The 22,930-nt window shown below is 34.4% G+C and overlaps 2 protein-coding genes across 2 annotated transcripts in view; one reads left to right on the forward strand and one right to left on the reverse strand.

Moving 5' to 3' along the window:
- LOC134842175 (WD repeat-containing protein 62-like) overlaps positions 1–22,930 on the reverse strand; it is a 323,070-nt gene that overhangs the window by 190,686 nt on the left and 109,454 nt on the right. The gene's annotated exons all lie outside the window — the stretch shown is intronic.
- Positions 13,797–22,930, forward strand: part of LOC134841273 (uncharacterized) — a 31,906-nt gene continuing 22,772 nt past the window's right edge. The window contains exons 1-3 of the mRNA XM_063857153.1: positions 13,797–15,235; positions 21,573–21,734; positions 22,026–22,205. Of these exons, the coding sequence (XP_063713223.1) occupies positions 14,935–15,235; positions 21,573–21,734; positions 22,026–22,205 (643 nt within the window). The 5' untranslated portion in view covers positions 13,797–14,934. The remainder of the gene's footprint in view (positions 15,236–21,572; positions 21,735–22,025; positions 22,206–22,930) is intronic.

Here is a 22,930-nt window from a genome sequence, read left to right on the forward strand (position 1 = left end):
TGTATATGGTCTCGATTGTAGTTTTTTGCGTTTTGAACGAGTTTATCATTTGCTATTGAATACTTGGGCTTCTGTTTTCTGATAATATCACCGGACATCAGTCTCTTTACATTAATTTCGGCGTTTTTTTGCTCATCTTTGAATCGGGTGATCAACTTGGGGAGGGCTGGATGCTTTGTCGATACGAACTTATTGAAGCTGCCATTCCATGCCTCCAACGCATTGTTCGTACGAGGTTCTCCGCTGAGCACCCGATTGAAAACGTTCCAATCGGCAATGTCAAACTTTGGTTTGACGCGTTTATTTCCTCAACAAGCACCAATATAGGTGTCTTCGAAGTAGTCTGATAGACTCTGGAATTCCTCTGAGGGATTCTCTTTTCGGAGCGCCTCAAACGCGAAAATAACGTCGTCAATGGGAACGAATGCCAAGCAAATCATTTTTTTGACATTCAGTCTTTGTATGTCAAGTTTTTGAACCAAGTTTTTGTACATTGCGCCATACTGCTTGGCCCAGGTGGAAGAAGCAGAATTGAATTTCTGTATCAGGCTGCATTTTTTTTATGGCGTTGCGAACAGCGGCTTCAAAGTCAATGACTACTTTTTTTCCAAATTGCTCTAAGCAGCCAAAAAGTTTTTCTTGCGTCTTATTGGGCAGCAGAGCATACACCAAGGGTATAACTGCGTTTTCGATTACACCATGAATAGTATAAACTTGGTAAAAGACGTCTGGTGCCACTGAAAACGTTCCATCGCAATGACATTGTAATGAGTTGTAAAAAGTTTTATTATGCTTAGGCATTTTTGGTTCTGTTAATTTTAATTGTTTTATGTGCATTTGAAAGGAATTACTTATAAATCGTCTAATGAAAGCTTTGATGTTTTGCCGCATGTGAAAAGTTTTTGCGCGCACGTTTTAAAACTTTAAAACTGTCTGAATAGTCTTTGGCCGAATTGTCTCACTCATTTTGACTGAATTGTCTGAGTTTGAAATTGGCTGAATTGTCTGTGGCCGAATTGTCTGAACGCGAGTTAAAAAGTCGAACTTTGTCTAAAGAAAAAAATCAAGCCGAGCACAAAATTTAAAACCTCATATGTATCAAACAAAAACTGTATAATTGGTCTTGAAGCGCAGTCAGAACGCTCAGGGCTTCGCCTGATGTATAGGCTGTCTCTCTTCCTTTTCAAACACTTTCAATAAAAATAATAAACAACATCACTCCAAAATGAATCGGTAATCATAAATCGAGCAAAAAATAAAATTAAACATAACAGAATTGAAGTAAGGAGACGATTGGTTAAAACTTGTTTTGGGACTGGATTTTTTGACAATATTGAAACTTTTATTCTGAAGCTCACTGTTACTATGTAGAAAGTTGCTAAATAATCAGTTTAACTACAAGCTAACCAAGGAACTCAATAACAGTGTACAAACTAAATTTTCCAGTTTCAGAAAAACTACAAACTACCAAACAAGACTGCTCGAGTCAGGGCAAAGCTGTGAATGTTTCAAGTGCCCATTAACTGTTCTCGAATTAGGTTTGCGAAATCGGCGGATGATAGAGGAGTTTGCTACTAAAAACGCAGCTAAAAAACTGCTGCGGATTTCGATTATAAAGTTCATATTTTAAAGCTTGTTTCTTGCTTTAACTGGTTATTAACCCTACAAGAGCAACGTTGAAACATTTTCCCCCTTTTATGATTTGTAGGAAACAGGGGTTAGGAAAATTAATGAACCAGAAGGTGTTGACTCAAAAAAATTGAGCTCTAAGCTCTTATTATTCTGTTTTTCTTAGTCGAAACTGATAATCAGTAAAACTGTTCGTTGGCTTATCAGAACTAGCGGTTTTTAAGACGGGTTTTGCACTCTGTAGGATATTGTTGCTATTTTTGAAGATTTTGGGGCTGGAATTTAACAGTTAGGCTATTATTGGTGTCTCTTTGAAGTTGATTTGAAAACATCATCAAAAAATCAATTGACTTGCACTTGATAAATGATGGCTATTTTTTGAGCCATTAGATTTGAAGATATCTCAGCAAAATTTTTGTGAAAGGATGGCCTTCCTTAGTAAGTTTTAACGTTCCAAGGAAGAATGCGAAATCTGCAAACCTGTTTTGGTGTTAGAGGTGTTTTGTTTTGAGCCTGATTTTACAGAAAACAATCACTTCAGACCAAACTTGTTTAAAACTTTGGAAATAGTTTCAATTTTTTTTCGATTATGGTTTGACAGAATTTGTCAGTAAATAACTCTAAAAGAATTAACTGTAAGAATCGGTCGCAGCTAGTGGTAAATTTCAAAAAAAAATTACGCTGTGAATTAAGGCATAAGTTTAGTTAATTTGCTGACTGAAAAACGATATGCTAAATTAGGCATAAAAACATATCATTTCTTGAAACCTTATTTGTTTTATCGCCACATAATTTTCAATAATTGCTTTAATTCCGTATTTGCAATCAAATATTGTATTTAACCAAATTTTGCAATCGAAAAATTTCAGACAACAATAATTTTTTTGCAGTAAATTGGAATCTATTTAATTTAAATCATCTTTAGAATTGCTACCTTTAAGAGCTATGCTCCTGGTGAGTCATTTTTCATCATTTAAAATTTGAAGGCTAAAAGCAGATACTACACATATTGCTAAGAAACAACGGTTTTATATAATTTTGCATAAATCAATTTCCAAAAAAAAAGTTTTAAGAAATTGTCTGTGCGACGACTTTGAACTTGATGACAATGAACTTGACCACTCTCAATTTAGCTCATCAATAGAGTTTTGCTCTGTTTTTGCTCATTGTTACGACATTCGAAGAAAGTGATGACAATTTTGAGCTCGGGATCGCTTTTTTTTCTAGACAAAATTCGATTTTTTAAATGCGATCATTTTTTAAAAATATATATTTTGCCTGTGATCGTTTTTCCGTAAAACTAAGGGGGTTTAAATATATTGCCAAAATAGCTAATTTGGGATAATTACCGCACGATAAATTTCGCGCTACTAACGCATAAGCGGAGATTTCATCCGTCTTAGAAATTGTTCCAAATTGATTGAAGGAACATTATCTCCAAGAATTGATATGTTAATATAAGCAAATTCTATCACATTTCGTACGTTATATAGCGTGTGGGGGATGATTTTTACAAAATTTTACACTTAGAGTTTTTTTTTCGTTCTTCATTACATTTAACTTTTTTATGTTATTACTGCTCCATATACCTTCAAAAGCAGTCAGAACGTTCAGGGTTTCGCCCTGATACAATCACTATTGTGCCAACATTCGTAACGAAAGTAACGGAATATTTGTTTTCGGGTTGGTTTTTTTCTTCAGACAAATTTCGACTTTTCAACTAGCCATTTTTGACGGAAATTTTAAAATATTATTCGAAAGGTATCGTTGTCTTGAGCTTAAATTTGAAAAAATATTTCACCAGATCCCTTTTTTTTAAAATTATAGGGATTTAAGAATCGCCATTTTGACCAATTCGGGACCATTAATAAATGCCCGATATATTTCGCACTTTTAAGGCTTTAGCGGAGGCTTAATCCGTGTTAGGAATAAGTGTGTTTTCTTAGTGGTGCATTACTGCAGCAGGTCTGATTTTACTGGCATTTCAATCCGGAAACTAAAAATCTAAACTCATTGGACTTGTCGTTTAACAAATGATATTCAAATTAATGATAAATTTTTGTTCTTAACATTGTATAAAAGTTGGAGACACGAACACAATTTTAATATAAATTTTTCGGTTGGCAGAAGTTTGGTTACAATAAGTTGTGTCGATTAAGAGAAGTATGACGAATCAAATTACGAAAACTTGTTGTACGTTTATTGCGGATCTAACAGCGCAATTGATTTCAAAAATTACGCCACTGTGAGATCACTACTGTCCTAATTGTTCCGATTTTCAAAAATGTGGCGGAATTTTTGTGCTTGTGGTTGTTTTTTCTCCAGACTATTTTCGACTTTTTAACTTTTTTATATCATCCGAAAGGTATTGTTGTCTTGAGCTCAAATTTTAAAAAACCTATTTTACCTGCGATAAGTTTTTGTCAAGATACGGGGTTTAAAAACTGCCTATATGTCGCTATATATTGCTATGTATTTCGCGCTATTCGCGAAATATATCACTTTGTACTTTACATGGCGAGTTGCGTTCTTATGAGTTTTTGTTTAGTTTCATCATTTTATTAGCGATCACTGCTTCATAGATCTTTAAAGGCAGTCGGAACAATCAGAGCTTTGCCCTGATACAAACATTCTTGTATCAAACAGTACTACATTATCTCAGTACTGTTTAATATCTCAGTCAGAGCTGAATTTTAAAAAATGATTTTGAAAAATCTTTGCTGAAGAATTGAAATTCTAACTTGTTCTGGCACAGTAAATTGTGCAAAACGGTGAACACATGACTTTTTTTTCTAATAGATACTCCCATCCAGGGGCGGATTTAGGGGGGGCATGGGGGCGGACGCCTCCCCCTCAGGGATTCGACCCCCTGCCGACCCAAAGGGTCCCCCCTTTGATACTTTTTCAGAAATCCATTGTTGGCCGACCGACCCTAAAATTTTTCTAAAGGCGCCTTTGGCGCCAATATATACTAACTTTGAGGGGGAACGCGCGCCAAAAAAAACGCGATTTTTTTTGTCAAAATTTTTCAAAAAGTGCCCAAAAACGGCTTTTTGACTGTTTTTTTTTTCAAAAATTTGCCTGCGGCGCAGAAAATTTAGCCAAAATAGGGGCAAAACAGTGCTTTGGGAGAGCTCGAAAAATCAATTTGGTCGACCTAAAGAAAAAAAAGGTCGTCAAAATTTTGGAAATTTTTTTGAAAATCCGCCCCCCCCTCGAGAAAATCCTAGATCCGCCCCTGCTCCCATCAAACGCAAAAATTGGAGCATGTGATCAGCTGCATTGTGCAATCATTGGTACTTCGATTTTGCAGGCAATTTTACTTTCATAAAAAAATTTCAAGCTTTTAATTTCTATTGTTCCTCCGCCCAGTCATGGGACATTTTGTTAATCAAAACAGAGGTGGAACCCTTCTACTATTTCACACCTCTCTTTCCATTTCTACGTTCACTTGACAATAATTGCTTATGCGAACTTGAGCTGCTTAAGCGCGAGTGATGCTTTTTTCTTCGATTTGTTTTGAGTTCGCATTTAGCTTCTTAAGTGGCTCTCTGAATCGCTAATGCATTATTAAAGCAATCTGCACAACTTATCCTGGGCTTTCACTCTTTTTATGAAATGCGACCTCTCCTAACAACAAAAAGGGCCACGCATGTCAAAAAGGGGAGAGAAGGGGAGAACTAGCGCATCAAGTTACCTGTCAAAAAGAAAAATAGAATAAAATAATTAAATGCAGCATGATTATATACAGTGTTATACTTTTACCAGCAGGACATATTATTTTGCCGATCCAGCAACCGTGTATATTGTCATTTTTACCCATCTATTCAGTTTACTTTAAGAGATTCGGAGCTACAAAATAGAGTGAATAATATATACCCATGTATATAATTCTGTATTTCTGTCGCCTAATGTTCGGGATGTAACTTTTATGGAATCTCTTTAACTCCATCACCCCCCCAAAGCCTAGTAAAGAATAACCATCCCCACAAAGAACTAATTCGATGGTTAAACATATGTGGATTTTACGCCTACTAACGAGTTTTCCCATGTTGCAATGGGAGGGGGGGGGGGGATATTTTGTCGATGACGAGACCTCTTTAATGTTTGTTTATTTCTTCATCAAAGTATGGAATGTGGCTTTTAAATATGTGACTGTTTTCCCTTGAGGGTGGTTGGGATTGACACTTATCTCAGACATCTTTTTGAGCTTATTCCCCCTTTGAGGCAGAGTAAGGGGTCTCAAAGAGTGTTCATTACCTTATTGAGTCCTCAAGTCCCACCACAGAACATGATTTAAGCAAAAGTCAATTAATGCCGACAGTTTTATCTTTTCGTATGAGATTTGGAAGCTGAGGTTTGAGTAGCTCCTCGAGCTTCATTTTAATTTAATTTCAATTCCCGAAAATCGAAAGCTAATGCTGTTGCAAATTTTGCAAAAAAAAAATCTTTGAAATCGGAAAAATCGGCGTTTATCTGCTCAAGATGCATTTCATTTCTATATTCGAGGTAACATATGATTATGATAAATTGGTATCACCAAAGAAAATTTTGCTATTATCTATAGTTTTTAAATAGGTGGCATGTCTCGAAGTAGCTTACAAAAGTGCTCGATATTGTCCGAACAACTGTAAGAAACTTCTTTGTCATGAAACCTCGTGATGAGATAGATAATTTTTGATAAACTTCGTTCATTTAAAATCCAGGAAAAGAATGCATAGTCTGTTCGAGCGTCTCATTATTTTCAATTTCCGCTAGGGATAACATGACTCATTACCCTATACGTTTACAATACTAGTAGACATTGTCACTTATCCGTCAGAGCTGAAGAAACAGGTGCACATAACGTTTTCAAGTGTAAAACTCCTAATCGTTTCAAACAGATCTAAATTAAAATTGAAATCAACCTTTTGGAAGAGTAGAACAAAAAAAGTGTCAGCTCACAAAAAAAAAGCAATTCACCGAGGTCTCTGGATATTTTTAGAAAAAATACACAACCGAAGTTTACAATGAAATATTTTTTGTTTGATTGGAAAGGATCAACTTTTGAGAATTTCTATCAAACATTTGTATCCAACACTTTCATTAATAAAGCTAAAGTTTCGTGGCTTAGGGGAGTTTTGATGCATTTGGAAGTTTGCAGGTAAATCAAGTATGATATTAACGCTACAGTTTTGCAAACAATAAAAAACGATTGTAAATCAATTATTGTATTATGATGATAGCACACAAAACAGAAATTGGAAAAATGTCCTTAATAAATTCAACGAAAATAAGAAAAAGAGACGGGTCTGATCCAGACAGTAAACTTAATAGGCAATTATGAGAGACAGCTAAGCAAACAAAAGAGGCACCCAATTTGAAGAAAACTGTTAGCCGAATTTTGAATCACTGTTCATTACAGCAGTTGTTATTTTTGTTCGATTGAGAGCAAGCATGTTGTGGAACAGTTGCTCGCTTGCCACCTAATCCGTTCAATTACCCGTCAAAATGCCTTCATTTCGTTTTTTTCCTCGTTAATATTTTCTCTCTATAGATTAGACTTTTGTCATTCATCGCCATTCTCCCACTAATATTTTTAGGTTCAATTTTTATTGCGCTGGGAAATAAGAAATACAAAATTCAGTTTTTAGCATCAACTGCAATTTTTTATTTTGTATAGGATGATTTGTCTTCCATTTCGAGTGAATTTGAAGCCAGCTGTAGAAAAAAGTATGGAATCAAAAATTTTCAAAATCAAACAAGACTGCTCGTATCAGGGTGAAGCCCTGAATGTTCCGACTACCTTTTAAGGTTTACGGAGCAGTAATAACATTTAAAAATTAAAAAAGTAATAAAACAAAAAGAAAAAAAACGCCATATGAAGTACAAAAGGATAGATTTCACTCCTTGTAACAAACCAATTATGGCAAATAAGCTTCTTTCAACCAATTTGGAACGATTTATAAGACGAATTAAATCTCCGCTAATGCGTTAATATCGCGAAATAAATCGCGCGTTAATTGTCCCAAATTGGCCAAAATGGCAATGCTTAAACCCCCGTACCTCTACGAAAAATGATCACAGGTGAAATATCTTTTCAAATTTGAGCTCAAGACAACAATACTTTTCGAATGATATAAAGAAATTCCGTCAAAAAAGGCTGGTTAAAAAGTCGAAATTTGTCTGAAGAAAAAAAAACCCACCCCGAGCACACATATTCCGTTACTTTCGTATCGAAAGTCGGAACAAACACTTTGCATACATGCAGTAGCTTTTCTCTGATTGGAATGTAGATATTTTTGCTTTTTTCACGACACTAAAAGTCGCTTTTGTGATTCAGTTGTCAAATTTTTGTAATTAGAAAAAAATAGGATTCAAAAAAAGCGTAGGAATGAAATTTTGCTATTCAAAATAAGATACTGCCAAGTTGCGCGGATGAAATGCAAACCAGGAATTTAAGCTGTTGTCTCAATAATTGAGAAAAACTTATGGCATAGCTTGGAAGTTTTGGCACGAATATATAGACAGCACATTAGATGTTTTTGTTCCGTTTTTCGATACGAAAGTAACGGAAAATTTGTGCTCAGAGTGGTTTTTTTCTTCAGAAAAATTTCGTATTTTTATCTAACCATTTTTGACGGAATTTTTTATACCATTCAAAAAGTATTAATGTCCCGAGCTTAAATTTGTAAAATAATTACCCTGTGAAAAATATGAAAAATATTTAACGCGTTAACGGAGATTTAACCCGTCTTAAAAATCGTTCCAAATTGGTTGAAAGAAGCTTATTTGCCATAATTGATTTGTTACAAGGAGCAAAATCTATTCTTTTCTAATTTATATGGCATGTGGGGGGATGATTTTTGTAGAAAAATTTACAAATTTTAGAAAAAAAACATTTTTTTTACATTTAATTTTTTTGTTATTACTGCTCCAGAAACCTTAAAAGGCAATCGGAACAATCATGGCATAGCCATTATACCAGAAGTTTTGTTGTGATTTGAAAATTTGTTCTTCTATACTACTTATATATAATTGCAGAAAACAAATTATAGATCCACAGTGTTAAGATAAATTTGTGATCAAAAGTCTTGCTTTCAAATAGACGTTATTCTACTCAATCTGAAGTTTTTCTAATAGGCAAGTTTTTATGTTTAACTATATAATAGAAATATTGGACTCGTTTTCACAACTTTTTTGAAAAACTGTACTGAAAAATGAGTAAAGCTGATTATAAACGCTTCAGTAGCCGGCAAAACACCAAAATTGGGCAGGTGTATTTTATATTGCACGTTTTTTGAGCTTCTATTAAATAAATCTTTTGCTTCCCGAAAACCCTGAATATTATAAAAACTTGCTAAAGAGAAATTTTTTGCAAAATTCAACCAAAGATTATCTTCGAAAACTAAACGTATAGATTCGTAGATGTCCTCATTAAATCCTTCTTTGGAGTGTTGCGATAAATATTTTCAACTTCCAGATAATTATCAATTAAATAACATCTTGGAGGATTCGTGAAAAATGTTTGCAGGATTTTGCATTGTTTGTGAATAACATTGGAATTATTTCCTTCTTCCTTCGCAAGATTGAAAATATTTTCTTCTTTCTTCGCAAGATTTGTGTAGAATCTACGAGCAGTAGGTGGGCCTGTTGTGGACCTAACCGATGCAATTGAAAAGGAACCTGTTACGTAGCGTTTTTCTATATTAGATCATTAATGATGATATAAAGGGAGAAAGGAACAAATGGGAAATGATATCAGGCAATTCAAACATAATTCCAATGTCAAGATTCCAAACCTAAAATCGAAGAAACATGTTTCATATTTCGTATTTCTGAGTTTTTTTTAGTATTCAAGCAAAATCCGAAAACCTAAAAAGAGCTGGATGAAAAGTTGCTGAGCAAGAAAAGTTTCTATCACGCTGATACATTTAAGTTATAAGAGCTACTTAAAAATTGTTAAAAAATCTATTTTTTTTAGTTATTTTTGTATCTTAGAGTTTTTTGTTGTAAATTTTTAGCTCGCAATGAGAAAATTGCGGATGTGATTTTGATTTCCAAACAGAAAAAATATATATATTCAAAACATATTCTGTTTTAAAAAAGAAGGTTTAAAATAAGTAATCAAAAGTAGCGTTGACTATAAAAATGATAAAGCATTAAGAAACAAGTTATCACTTGTTTGTAGAAAAATTGTATACTCCAGCATTTGAGAGGGTCAATTATATATACTACTTATATATAATTGAAGAAAACAACCTATAGATCCACAGTGTTAAGATAAATTTGTGATCAAAAGTCTTGCTTTCAAATAGACGTTATTCTAATCAATCTAAAGTTTTTCTGATAGGCAAGTTTTTATGTTGAATTATATAATAGAAATATTGGACTCATTTTCACAACTTTTTTGAAAAACTGTACTGAAAAATGAGTAAAGCTGATTATAAACGCTTCAGTAGCCGGCAAAACACCAAAATTGGGCAGGTTTATTTTTATATTGCACGTTTGGAGCTTCTATTAAATAAATCTTTTGCTTCCCGAAAACCCTGAATATTATAAAAACTTGCTAAAGAGAAATTTTTTTGCCAAATTCAACAAATGATTATCTTCGAAAACTAAACGTATAGATTCGTAGATGTCCTCATTAAATCCTTCTTTGGAATGTTGCGATAAATATTTTCAACTTCCAGATAATTATCAATTAATTAACATCCTGGAGGATTCGTGAAAGATTTTTGCAGGATTTTGCATTGTTTGTGAATAACATTGGAATTATTTCCTTCTTCCTTCTCAAGATTGAAAATATTTTTTTCTTTCTTCGCAAGATTTGTGTAGAATCTACGAGCAGTAGGTGGGCCTGTTTTGCTCCTAACCGATGCAATTGAAAAGGAACCTGTTACATAGCGTTTTTCTATATGAGATCATTAATGATGATATAAAGGGAGAATGGAACAAATGGGAAATGATATCAGGCAATTCAAACAAAGTTCCAATGTCAAGATTCCAAACCTAAAATCGAAGAAACATGTTTCGTATTTCGTATTTCTGAGTTTTTTCTAGTATTCAAGCAAAATCCGAAAACCTAAAAAGAGCTGGATGAAAAGTTGCTGAGCAAGAAAAGTTTCTATCACGCTGATACATTTAAGTTATAAGAGCTACTTAAAAATTGTTCAAAAAAATAATTTCTTTGAGTTATTTTTGTTTCTTAGAGTTTTTTGTTGTAAATTTTTAGCTCGCGATGAGAAAATTGCAGATGTGATACTGATTTCAAAACAGAAAAAAAAACATATTCAAAACTCCCTGTTGTGATTTGTTTTGATACTTTGTTCTTATGACCATCGATGTTGATTTAGATATCTCTAATTTTATAACATTCAACGATCAACGGTTGATCAATTGCTGTTCGAGAAAGTCTAGATTAGACATTTTATTTTCACTCATTTCTAGTTGTTTTTAAGGCGTTTGAGAGATAAGAACAACGTTTGAAAGATACAAACTCTTAAACAGAAAAAGAGAGAGAGAGAGCTTTTCTAACAACGCAAATTTTTATCATCTACTATCAGCCCATCGCAAGCTCTACGCCAGGCTACTATAGATGAGAAACTCTAATTTCACCATCAGATACTGACAAAATGCAACGACCAGTGCTCTCAGTCTTCAATCTTTTATTGCACTTAGCCATGTTAGGAAAGAACCGAACCTCAATGAGCATTTCTTACAGGTGTGGGAACGCGTTCTTAAAGGGTCACTAGAGCGTCTGTTCAGCAAAAAAAAACTATCCTATTATAATGGACATTATGCCAAACTATGTAAATCGTAAAACAAAAGCCCTTCCGTAAACATTGTTGATGACACTGTCTACAATTAGAGTTTTGCGTGCGTCCCCCACAACGTCCTCCAATGCAACGCAGATCAATTTTTATGCGGAATGAGAATGGTCAGAGCACCGATGGCGACTGCTCAGTACTCAGTGTAAGAACAAAGTAGGTTCAAAAGGGTATAGAGACAAAAAAACTGAAAATATAGGATTGGGTTTGAAAGATGGTTGTAAACATGAACATACCAAAGGATTCGACAAGCCCGGTCCGTTTTGTCACACAAAACGTTCTCCAAGTTTTAAAAATAAGATACCCTGACATAAAAATTTCCCGTCAGAAAAACGGATAAAGGACCTGTACTGCGGTTTCACAGACATTTTGGTTAACATTTTGGGAAAAAGATTTGGTCAGAACGCAGTCCAAAGAGTGGGTTTGTGAAGAGACGGCTGTTTTTTTTATCACATGATGATATGAGAGAAACATTGAAAAATGACAACTTTCGAAAATTGGGGATAAAGTTGGGGCAAACAGAAAAAATGCTCAAGGCCGACATGTTTTTTCAGCCAACCACCAGACGGCAATAATTCTGACATATTATTTTTTTACGAGTCTTTTATTTAACAAATCAAAAGACTTATTCAATAGAATTGGTGAAAATCCCAACGATTGTAAGATTACTCTTTTACATACACCTTTTACACAGGTCCAAGTTAAAAGTAGAAGATTTCCTCTTCATCTAATAACAGTGGTGAATATCAAAATGAAGAAAATGGAGACCCAAGGAAATTTCTTTAAAATTTTTAAAAGTGGCAATGGCCGACATGTTTTGAAAATTTTTTAAGAATTTGCGATGAAGACTACTTTATTTGCCCTTTGGTGATCACAAAAAAGGAAGATGAATTAAAGCGCCTACTTCATTTGCTCTTTAGTGATCACGAAAAAGAAAAACAAATTAATGAAATTTTTCTTCAGATAAGTTCTTTAACAAAAGTTTTTTAACAAAAGTATCACATGCCAAACATCTGTAGAGTAGAGATGATAGACAATATAGCTTTGTATATAAGAGAAAAGCCCGACGTACATGCTTTGTTCAGCAATCTAAACATCAAATATGCGGATAGCCAACTGAAACTTTGTGATGCAACCAGTAAGCAATCAGTCATTTGAAGAACACAAATAAATTTCATTAAGAACACTCTCAAGTGTTTTTGGAGTTTGTTTGCGCCAATTTGGGAATCAAACATTTTGAAACCTTTTTTGTGTTTTTTTCTTTAAAACTCTTGCGTAGTTTCCTTTTTTTTATTGTGACTCGAATATGCCTAACTTCTCGAGAAAAAAAAGAACCGTTTTTGTACTTTTCAAGACTATAGTCGGAAATTTCTGTGCTAGTTCCACAGTAACGGACTATCCTTGTTACCGTTATCAAAACGTTTCACTGCACTATGGACCACGTCTGAAAAGTTCCAATATTTAGGACATACATTTTCAAGGCCTTGTGCCTAACGTTGGTCCTAGGCGCCAACATTTTCTGATTATTAAAGTCAATATCTGTAAATCTCAGTGAATTTGTATGCTGGAATACTTTATACTTTATTTAATCGGTGTGGCAACATATGTTTGCATCGAAATACTCAGCAAAATGCCTTCATTTTACTGTTTCGAGGGAAAATGGAAATTGAACGTGCTCAAACCAAAAAGAGTGACAATGCTATCAAAAACTTTTGAAATCTGACCCTAGCCAAATGAAAGCCCTAAGCCTGCTTCTGCCCTAAACCTGTTAAAAGTACGAAATTAGCAAGTTTTCTTTCAATCTGGGTAGCTATATTTTGTGATTTTTTTCTGAATCTTTTGTATCGAATTAGTTCAAAAATCTGTAGCACGTCCTGAACAAGCAGTCGAACAGAATATAGGGCTAGATATTAGTCTTTGATACTAAAACTTTGCCTGATGAATTAAAACAAACGTTTGAATCAGAGCGCGATACCTTCTTTAATCCAAAATCTTTCAACTGTCAAACGTCGGTCTAATATTCCTAAGAAATTCTGAAAGAAACATTACTTCATTACGGATGCTGTTAACAAATTTAAACAGTTGTTGTTTGCGTATTTTTCTGAATAAAAAACAAATACAGGGTATTTCATGGAACTACTATTAGTAGAAATGCAAATTTCAGGCTTTTGCGAACCCATGTTCATTTGTTGATTTTGATCCATATTTTAAATTGTAATCTATTTTTTGATATCACTGAAATTGAAATATAAAAAAGTTGTTTGATTCAAGAATTGTAAAGTTTCTCCTGGTCTGGTTGGTTGTTAGTGACAGCGGAAAAACAAAGAATCAATTTGTTTTGTGATTGGTCAGACATTTCAATAATAACTTTTACTCTCTGTGTCTTGCTTCTGTCTGCCTTGCTTAATTCTCTTATTGTGATTGATTTGATTGTGATTAAGACTGCATTTAAGTATTTATTTTTGCAAACCAAAAACAAGGTGTGCAATTTAAGCATTTTTGAATATTTTTTATTCTCAATTCCGATTGGACGGAGTGGAGATTGAATGCTTAATTTATACTTCATATATTTATGAATACATTTACTTTAAACATAAATACTTCTTTTATTTTACATTTTTGGACTTTGCCTTCTGACGAGATATTTGTTCCCTTCAAAAAGACATTTCAAATTACAAGTTTCTCCGGATAATTCGTTCACGATGCTTCCTTGGCTGGTTCCGTTTAGTTAGTACTTGAAAACTAACCCAATCACTTCGTTACCTGGTTTGTTTATTGAGTTTTTATCTGGAAAAACATCGAGCATCTTTTCAACTGGATTTAAAAAGAACAAATGCCTTTGTAAAAAGAGAGATTCCCAGTTAATCTGAAATAAAGCAAATATTGTTTTTAACTTCCTTCCAAATCCGCTCTAATTCGAACCCGGGGCTGAAATTAAATTGCGCTCAGAAGTCTTTCATTTTGAGCCTAAATCGAGAGAAGAGAATTTCAGTGCACGCACGTACCCTCGGGGCTGGGTGACAAAAAGATTTAAACCGCCTGTAAATTCCGCCTTACTCCGGATAGCTCTCCTTAGTCCATTCTGGTCCCAAATAGACTTCCTTCTGCCGGGTGGGCTTTATTGAATTATTTACCCTCCCTCTCCTCGTTTTTCTAAGTCATCAGATGATCATCGCTTTTCATCGGTCCATAATCGCCCTAATCGCATTCAGACGCAACATTTATTTTACTTGTATTCCATTAAGTAAATTAAAACTTTCCTCTCCTTTTAAAAGCTATCGATAGTCTCAAATTCCAAAGTTAACCAGAAAAATAACGTTCAAGAGACACCTCATAGCTTTAGGTAAACTCTAATCAAACTTCATCATATTACAATTTTTCTCCTGTTTTCGTCTAAAAAAGAAGCAAATACAAATTATACAAGCATAAAAGCAACAATATTTGGTAAATAAGTAGCTTAAACTATTTAGTTTTCTTGCCTTCTTATTGATTCGTTATGACGTGGTTTACCTTTGTTATGACTACCATCATCCTTGCCTTCTTTTATCCCCTCCTCATTACCTCTGACGTCATCAAGACCAAGGCGGGTTCTCTGCCCAAACCAGACGGAATGGGTCTGCTTCTAGTGAGCGACGGTCAAGAGGTGGCCTTAGCATGTGATGTCTTTGGATCCGAGGAGTCTGGGGGTCACATCTCTTATTCATCGTCGTCGGCTATTGGCGGTTCGGCGTCACCAAATGGAGCTAAAAACAATTTAGCGCCTGTTCAGTGGCACTACAATACCTTGTCCAACAATGGTAAGTTCTGATTTGAGATGTTTAAAGAACAGTAGGCAGCAAATATTTGTTATTCAAACAAACAGATCACCACATGTCATCTTTTACTATAATAATAAAGCTAAAACGTAAATAAGAAATTGTCCGAAAACTACCATCTCTTGTTCCTGCATTTGAACCCTATAAAATACTCACTCGTTTTCTGAAGCGCCTTTTTTAGCGTAAGCGAGTGAAAATTATTTCGGGAAATAAGCAGATTATTAAATCACTAGGGGGTTGGTTTGTTGGTGCCAATTTCTAATCGGATGGATTAAAAACAAGACATGACCACTGTCTTCTCATGCAGGATGCTAATTTTCACATGCCAATTTGGTGGTAATGTTCTGACGTAATCTTTGAACACGGTATTTGATGCTTTCGATTTGATATATTCTTACGTCACTATTGACAGAAATTAGATAGAAAAAAAACTTTTTCCATAAAAATAAAAAAAACTTTTTCCATAAAAATAAAAAAAACTATTTTAGGTATATAGGTCGATGTCATTTTCAATCCTCACCAAACATTGGCTCTATTACTGCCATAATTTTTTGATAAAAATTTTTCTTATTTGAGACGGCTGAATTCCTGGCCCAATTAAAATTCCTTCCTGGTCGTGTTTTAATGTGGAACAAGACGTACCCCATCCGAACTTAACCCAAATAATTCAAACTCGACCATTTTTCTTATGTCGGGGCTGTCACATTCTACGCTAGCCTAAGTTAGCCTAAGAAAGCTAAAAGTTATTTAAAACAAGGATAGCCGGTTGCTGTGCAAGTAGCACAGAATGTTTCGCCATATTATGAAAACATAAGTTTTTTATTCGAACTAGTGTCGTTTTTTTGTGCGTAGCGTGATTAAAAGATCTGTCGAAAACCTAAAATTTAAGCATATTCGACAATCACAGTAAAACGGGCGAATTGACTACTATTTTTTCAAAAAAGGACAAGAAAAACCAAAACAATATATCAATAAAACTCGAGAAAAATTCCAAAGCGTTTTTTTCTTCAATTTTTTTGCAAATATTTTTTTGAATTGCTAATTCAAAATCTTAATTGCTGAATTTTTATTCACCAGAACGCAAGAAAAGTTTGTTAAAATTATTTCAACTAGAATAAAACTAAAACTTCATGGTATTTTTTCTACAATTTCTACTTGCGTGCTTTGCTCGCTCAAAATTGAACTAAAACTAAAAAATTTTGAACCAGTTTTTCTCGACTTTTTCTCGACGTTCGATTTAGAGTTGAAGGTTTTTGTATGATATATCACTCTTACGATTCTGATGATTATTTGAGGTAATTTCTCTTGGTTGAAAAACGAACTTCCGTTCGAATCACGACTGAAAATGACGTTTGAATGACGTCTGAAAGGGCTTCAATATGATATATCACTCGACTCATAACAATGATTATTTGTAGTACCTGATTTTGCGTAGAAAACATAACAGAAAACTACACTACACCCGAATAGAAAGTACCTCACCATTTTTCAAATGGACTGAACAACAAGGATAGCCGGTGGCCTATCAGCAAACTTTTTTACCAAAAGAAAAATAATTTTTGTCAGTCTTGATTATGTGGTGTGATAGTAGGAACTCCACAAAAATTAGAATGCTATTAAAATAGGCATAATTGAAGAAAAAAATGTCCAAAAATGAATAACAATGAAATTCAAAAACTCTAAATTTTCAAAAAGGTTTGAGAGCTTAAAGCTAATTGAAGTTATGGTTAAATGAAGCTTTGCAACTAGTTTTCAGGGAGTGGTTTTTCACTGCTGATTTATAAGCTATTTGTCCTTTTAAAACTCTCCCTCGCTCGTTTTACTGTCTCAAAATTAGACTTAAAGCAAAAACGTAAAACCAGTTTGTGTCAATTTGAAAAAAAAATCAGACTTTTTTATCTGGTTTGAACCATGACTGGAACGGCTTCAACAGTTCAACAAGCTATATCGCTCAATCCACTCTTTGGTTTTGCATGAAAAATAAATTTATTAAAAAAAAAACAGAAAATAAATTAAACAAAACTCACACAGAGGCAAGATTCCACGCCACTTTCAGTGGTTGAACTAGTTGGCACAAATAAACTAAAACTTACCCAGAGAAAAAAAAATTGAGATGATAACAATCAGGAAATTGCCTTTTTACAAAAAATTTGTATCATAGTTCAGAGGTAAGGGTTTTTCGATAGAAGTTTTTCTTACTCTTTAAACCATCTTAGCTGACTTTACTGAAATTGAGAGTTCTGCAGACAAATTTTAGTCATTTTTTTTACATCTACATGAACATTATTCAATTCTAAGATGCACGAAATAGCAAAGCGTAGTAATGTGCGAGCAGGTAGCAAATGTTAATGCGTGCTAAATATTTTTCCAGAGCTAAGTGTTAGGACATGTTTTATAAGACAAATCTCGAAGACCTAAATAGAATTGACAAAGGACCAAAGGACTGCAATTTGCCGCTTTTTGATTGCTAAACATGAAATCATCATTGACAACTCAATATTAGTTTTTCAACAATTTGAAAAAAAAACATAAATTCCGCCCTTCTGGCTCAGCAACAAACTCTACTTTTCTCTGTCTGAGAAATTTGGTTCGAATAGCAAGCTAGTCAAATCATCAAATAAGTTTCAAGAATTTAGCGCATCTGAAACCATCGGCTATTTTTTTTTTTACAAAAGTGCTTGCCAAATTGAAAAGTGTGCACTAAATTATTGTCTTGAAATCTCAAAACGCTGATGGACGGTTTTCTATGTAGTACAAGAAGTGTTGCTGTCCAAATTATACTTTCATATACCATTTCTGATCGTTTAAATAGGCAATTTTGACAAAATTTTTAGATTATTCAGTTGATTTCGATGTTTTGAGTTCAGTTCGAAGTCAGACCGCAGGTATCAGGGCGAATGTTCCAATTGATATTCAAAAAAAATTATCAGTTTAAAGTTTAAAAATCTCCTCGCTACATGCAAAATAGTTCAAATGTAAAGTGACAAGTTTTGCATCATACCAATACGATTAAAGTTTGCCTCATTTCAACATAGATTCATTTGTGAGAAGGTATAATGCACCACATTGGCATTGATGGAACGATTATTTTGGAACGATGGAACGATTATTTCGCCCTGATTTGAGCAGTCTTGTTTAATATACTGCTATAGATATTTGGAGGGTTGGTAATCGGTACATTTTGTGCCTTTTGCACAGCAGCCGGCTATCTTTCTTTTACAGTTCGCTTTTATTAACACCTATTACAAGAAGAATTTTATTGAAAATCGAGATAAACTTAATTTTCAACGCTAAAACATTAATAAATCAAGGATTTTGTTGTGAAATTTATTTGAATAAAATTGATGAAAGAAAGTTGAAATAAAACTATGGTTTGAAACATTGACATTGCTTTGTTGACAAAGATTGTTTTTGCTTGCCGAACCTGATAATGACTTAACTTAAGCTTCATACCTGCAAAAACTTTTTGAATAGCCTATTCGAAATGCATTATCAAAATTCATCATTAAAAATCATCATCTTTCTAACAATCACAAGCTTATATTATTTGCGTCATCCTCACCCTCCATTTATCGACAATAATCTATCAGTGGAAAACACCCGAGGACTCCAAAGTACCCCGCAAAGATACCGGAATTCTCCAGGTGCAGAAAAACAGAGCCACCCTTTGATAAAATCAGGACTTACTTAAGTAAAATTGAATAGCTTTTTTATCAACCTTAGTCATCTTATCATAATCGCAGCGTGATCAAGTTTATCGTCCTTTTGGTTCTGGGATGCTGTAGGGTGTCCCGCCAGGTCGAGTGAGTCAAACATTTAACCCAAAGCTAAATACAGCGGCATGATTGCATCAGACTGAAATATTGGATTGCAATTGGGCTTTATATAAATTAATAAAACTGACAGGTGACTGAAAAGGAAGAGAAATTTGGAGGGCGTTCCTATCGATTTAACCATGATTTTAATGGCAATTTGGATGTACAATTGCATTTTACTGCCTGAATTGCTCAATAAACATGTTTTTATGACAGTAGCTAAGCTGATTGTTTCATTTTTCGTACTAATAGGCCATAAGTTATTCATGCATTTTGTTAATGGGACGCGAAAGCAGTCGCAAGTTACAGTACAAATTTATGGTCTAATTGATGACTTGAAACAAAAAGAGCAATTGTATTTTACAAAAAATGATGAAAATTGGGGACCGAATTTTTTCACCTTTTCTTAGGATCCCTTTGAAAAGTTCATAAAAAATATTCGTACATCCTGAAAGAGGTCAAATCAATCATGCTTAAAACAGTTCAATTTCAAAACTCAAGTTTCCTAACAATTTGTGTATTTTTTAGATATTTTAGCTTTATAAGTTTTTTTTTCCTTTTTTTCACTCCTCAATTGCCCGCCCCCTCAGGCTATTTCCTGACCCTATTGTTCACATCTCCCTCATTTAAGACCCTATTTTCCTGTGCCTTAATTGGGTCACTTCATTGTTATTGTTGCGACGTAATTAAATGCCTCTTGCTGGAAAACGCATCGGCAGTATTTTCCATACACGCTCTGTGAGGCGCAATTCATTCATACAAGCGGACTCCTTTTTGAGCCGTTACATGTATCTTGCGCAAAAATATTGTCACATTGTTGGGTGCTGCAAGGGCGCCCAGTTATGTTTTGAATTTTTCTCCTTAAGTGGGTATTAGTGTTGCGTTATGCAGTTTCATGTCTGGAAAAATGGGCAATTTAGCCAGAGCAGGTAGTAGACATGAAAGGAGTGAGGATATATGTAAATGTGGATTAGAGTTGCCTCATGTATCTGCATTTTTCCAGCTTATCTTCCCGCTCAAAATTCTAGTGCTGGCATGTAATCTCTGGGAATCTTTGTTGTTCTTTTTCCTGGCATGCAGAATTGAATCTTGATTGGAAACAATCAGTCAAAAAAGGCGATGGATTAGCTTTGTTTCTCCTTTTTGCGTCAAATGCGGCTAATCTTTTAACGAATTTCAACCCAACAAAGACTGTACAAAACTTGTAGTCTTATTTTAAGAGTGGATGTTGAATTGTGCAATTAAGATTTTAATCCATTTTTTTGTCTAATTTGTTCCAACAAAACATATGGAAAAGAACAGTTTTGATGTAAAAAGGTGCTCCAACTGCCTTTGATTAAAACTTGTATCATATTTATCCTTCATTAGAATCATAAAGGGTTGAGAAATTGCTAAGTGATTCGAGCTACGATCATTATTATTACCCTAAAAAACTCTTCTGTTGATGTCATTTAAAGAAAGAAGTTGTTTTAATGATTGCATATTTAAGGTGAAAAAGGTGAATGTGATTGAGGCAACGGAAAGGCTAAAATAAGCAGACCTTTGTTCTTATGATGACAATTTCCCGAAAGGCGACCTTACATTCAAAAAGAAAATAGCAATAAACTTTGAAAACAAAACGGCGGGAAGATTTTTATTGACGTTGCCATTGAATTTTAATTTTTTCCGGCCCAGAGTGAATCATAAAAATGGGATGAAAACAGTTAATAAACAAGAGTAGTAAATATGGAGCGTAAAAACAGGCCTGCTAATAAATGGCGCTTAGCGGTGTGATATTTTATGCTGACAAAGTTGGATGGAAATGAAGTTGACTCATTAAGCAGGCTTTGATCCTGCGATTACTCCCACTATTCCGTACCGAATTCGCGAACCCTGAAGATTGAAAAGCGAGGGGTTATCCTTAATTTAGCCGCGGGTGGGGAGGGGTTGGAGGTTGATGGGGCTTTGATTTTGTCTCATCTTTGTTATCTGGGCAAACATGGGGAGAGGTTCGCTTTTGTTTGCTCGGGTATCGATTTTTGCCCGGAATCACAAGCGGGAAGTATTATTGCATTTAGAAGTGAAGATGCACTTTGCTTTCATTACTTTCTTAATCTGAACTCGCGTCACGGGGTTCATATTATTGATGTGCTTTTACGCCTAATGGAAAAAAACTCGATTAATCGTCTAACTTTCAATGATTATGACGTAAACAAAATTATATTTCAGCCCCTGTGGCACCGGTTGCAATTTATTCATGTTTGCATGGTGGGATTAATTGTTCATTCATTAATCAATTTGAAAAAACCTCCAGGTATATGCGAAAAATTTCTTTGTAAAATAGAACTTTATAACCCAGGGTCGTTTCGGTAATGTGCTTTGAAAGCAGTAACCGCTTTAAAAGACTTATTCATTCAGGCATTAAAAATTTTGCACAGATCTTAATTTTTTCGCAATCCAGGTTGTAACAAAATTTTAAGTATCTCTGAGTCAGTCTGTTAATTTAAAAGTTTCTGTTGTTTCAGCCTTGAAGTCTTTCAACCGACGTCTGAGTGCAAATGGATCACTGATCATTTCAAGTTTCAATGGACTAACGGATACGGGCACTTATTACTGCTCAGTGCAAAAGGATAAAAATAGTCAATTAATGAGATTCGGGAAAAGTTTGGTTCTGACAACACGAAAATGTGAGTTGTGAGCAAGATAGAAAGACATCAAGCAAAAAATTGACTATGACAATACCTTCAGAAAACGCTACCTTTGTTCGGCGGTGTGATTACTGATGAAAGAGATAGGAATTTTAACTTGAATGAAATTATTATCAGATAAAATCATATCAGATCGAATGGCTTCAAGTCGTTCGAACATTTATTTTTTGTGCTGAACAAAAAGGCTTTAAAAAACCATTAATTAGATCTAGATGGCAACATTAATCGAATAGGTTCGATGAAACGATTGTTTTCATATATTTTTTGCAGATTTGCCTTATCTTCCTGTGATTGAACACGGGCCAAGGGACAAAATAGCTCTGGCGGGGGATACAGTTCGATTTTCATGTGATGTTGCCCAGCATAGAACACCAAACCTGGACTCCGAAAAAAATTCTGACTCCGTGCAAACACCTCCTAAAGTGACTTGGTACAGAGATGGGTTGCCTAGTAAGTATTTTCTTCGCTTCAGGACAAACTCGACTTAGCTCTTAATTAATTGTCTTAGCATAAACATTATTGACCTGAAGTTTATCATAAAACTTAACCCCAGCTGAGTTATTGCCAATTATTGCCATTGCGCTTACATGTATAGGCTAGGAGGTTGGAGGTTTTGTAAACAGTTAATTTGGGGAGAAAACTAGCGGAATTATGTCGACTCCAGATTACACATTACACAGCAAATATGAAATGTTTATGTACCACGTATGTTCGAAAATAGACTTTGTTAGTTCACAATATGATAGATCGCAGATTTTTGATACCAAGAACGTGTCAGCTTGATTGATCTTTTCATTTGCATGCAAGTTGTCATGTTTGTATACTTATTATTCTAGATCTCACAGTTGGTAGCAGTGGTTTCAAAGGGTGACAATCGAAACCACAAGGGATGTTTTCGATCTATGAGTGGAATGGAAATTGACTGACAAAGACTTATCATGACGAAAAATCAATGAAATGTTTATAATTAGACCAATGCTTTGGTTTTTCAGCTGCTGTGAAACCTTAATCTTTTCACATCGTAGACATGATCAAACGTTTTGTTATGCTGATGAGAGATTTTAAGTAATTTTACTTAAATGGAGTGAGGTTTCGTACATGCAAATGATTACGTCTCAAATGGCATAATTCCCAAATGGCATAAAAATGAAAAATTTCCCAAATGGCATAAATTT

Source organism: Symsagittifera roscoffensis, chromosome 3 (assembly GCF_963678635.1).
Source record: "Symsagittifera roscoffensis chromosome 3, txSymRosc1.1, whole genome shotgun sequence".
Lineage (NCBI taxonomy): Eukaryota > Metazoa > Xenacoelomorpha > Acoela > Convolutidae > Symsagittifera > Symsagittifera roscoffensis.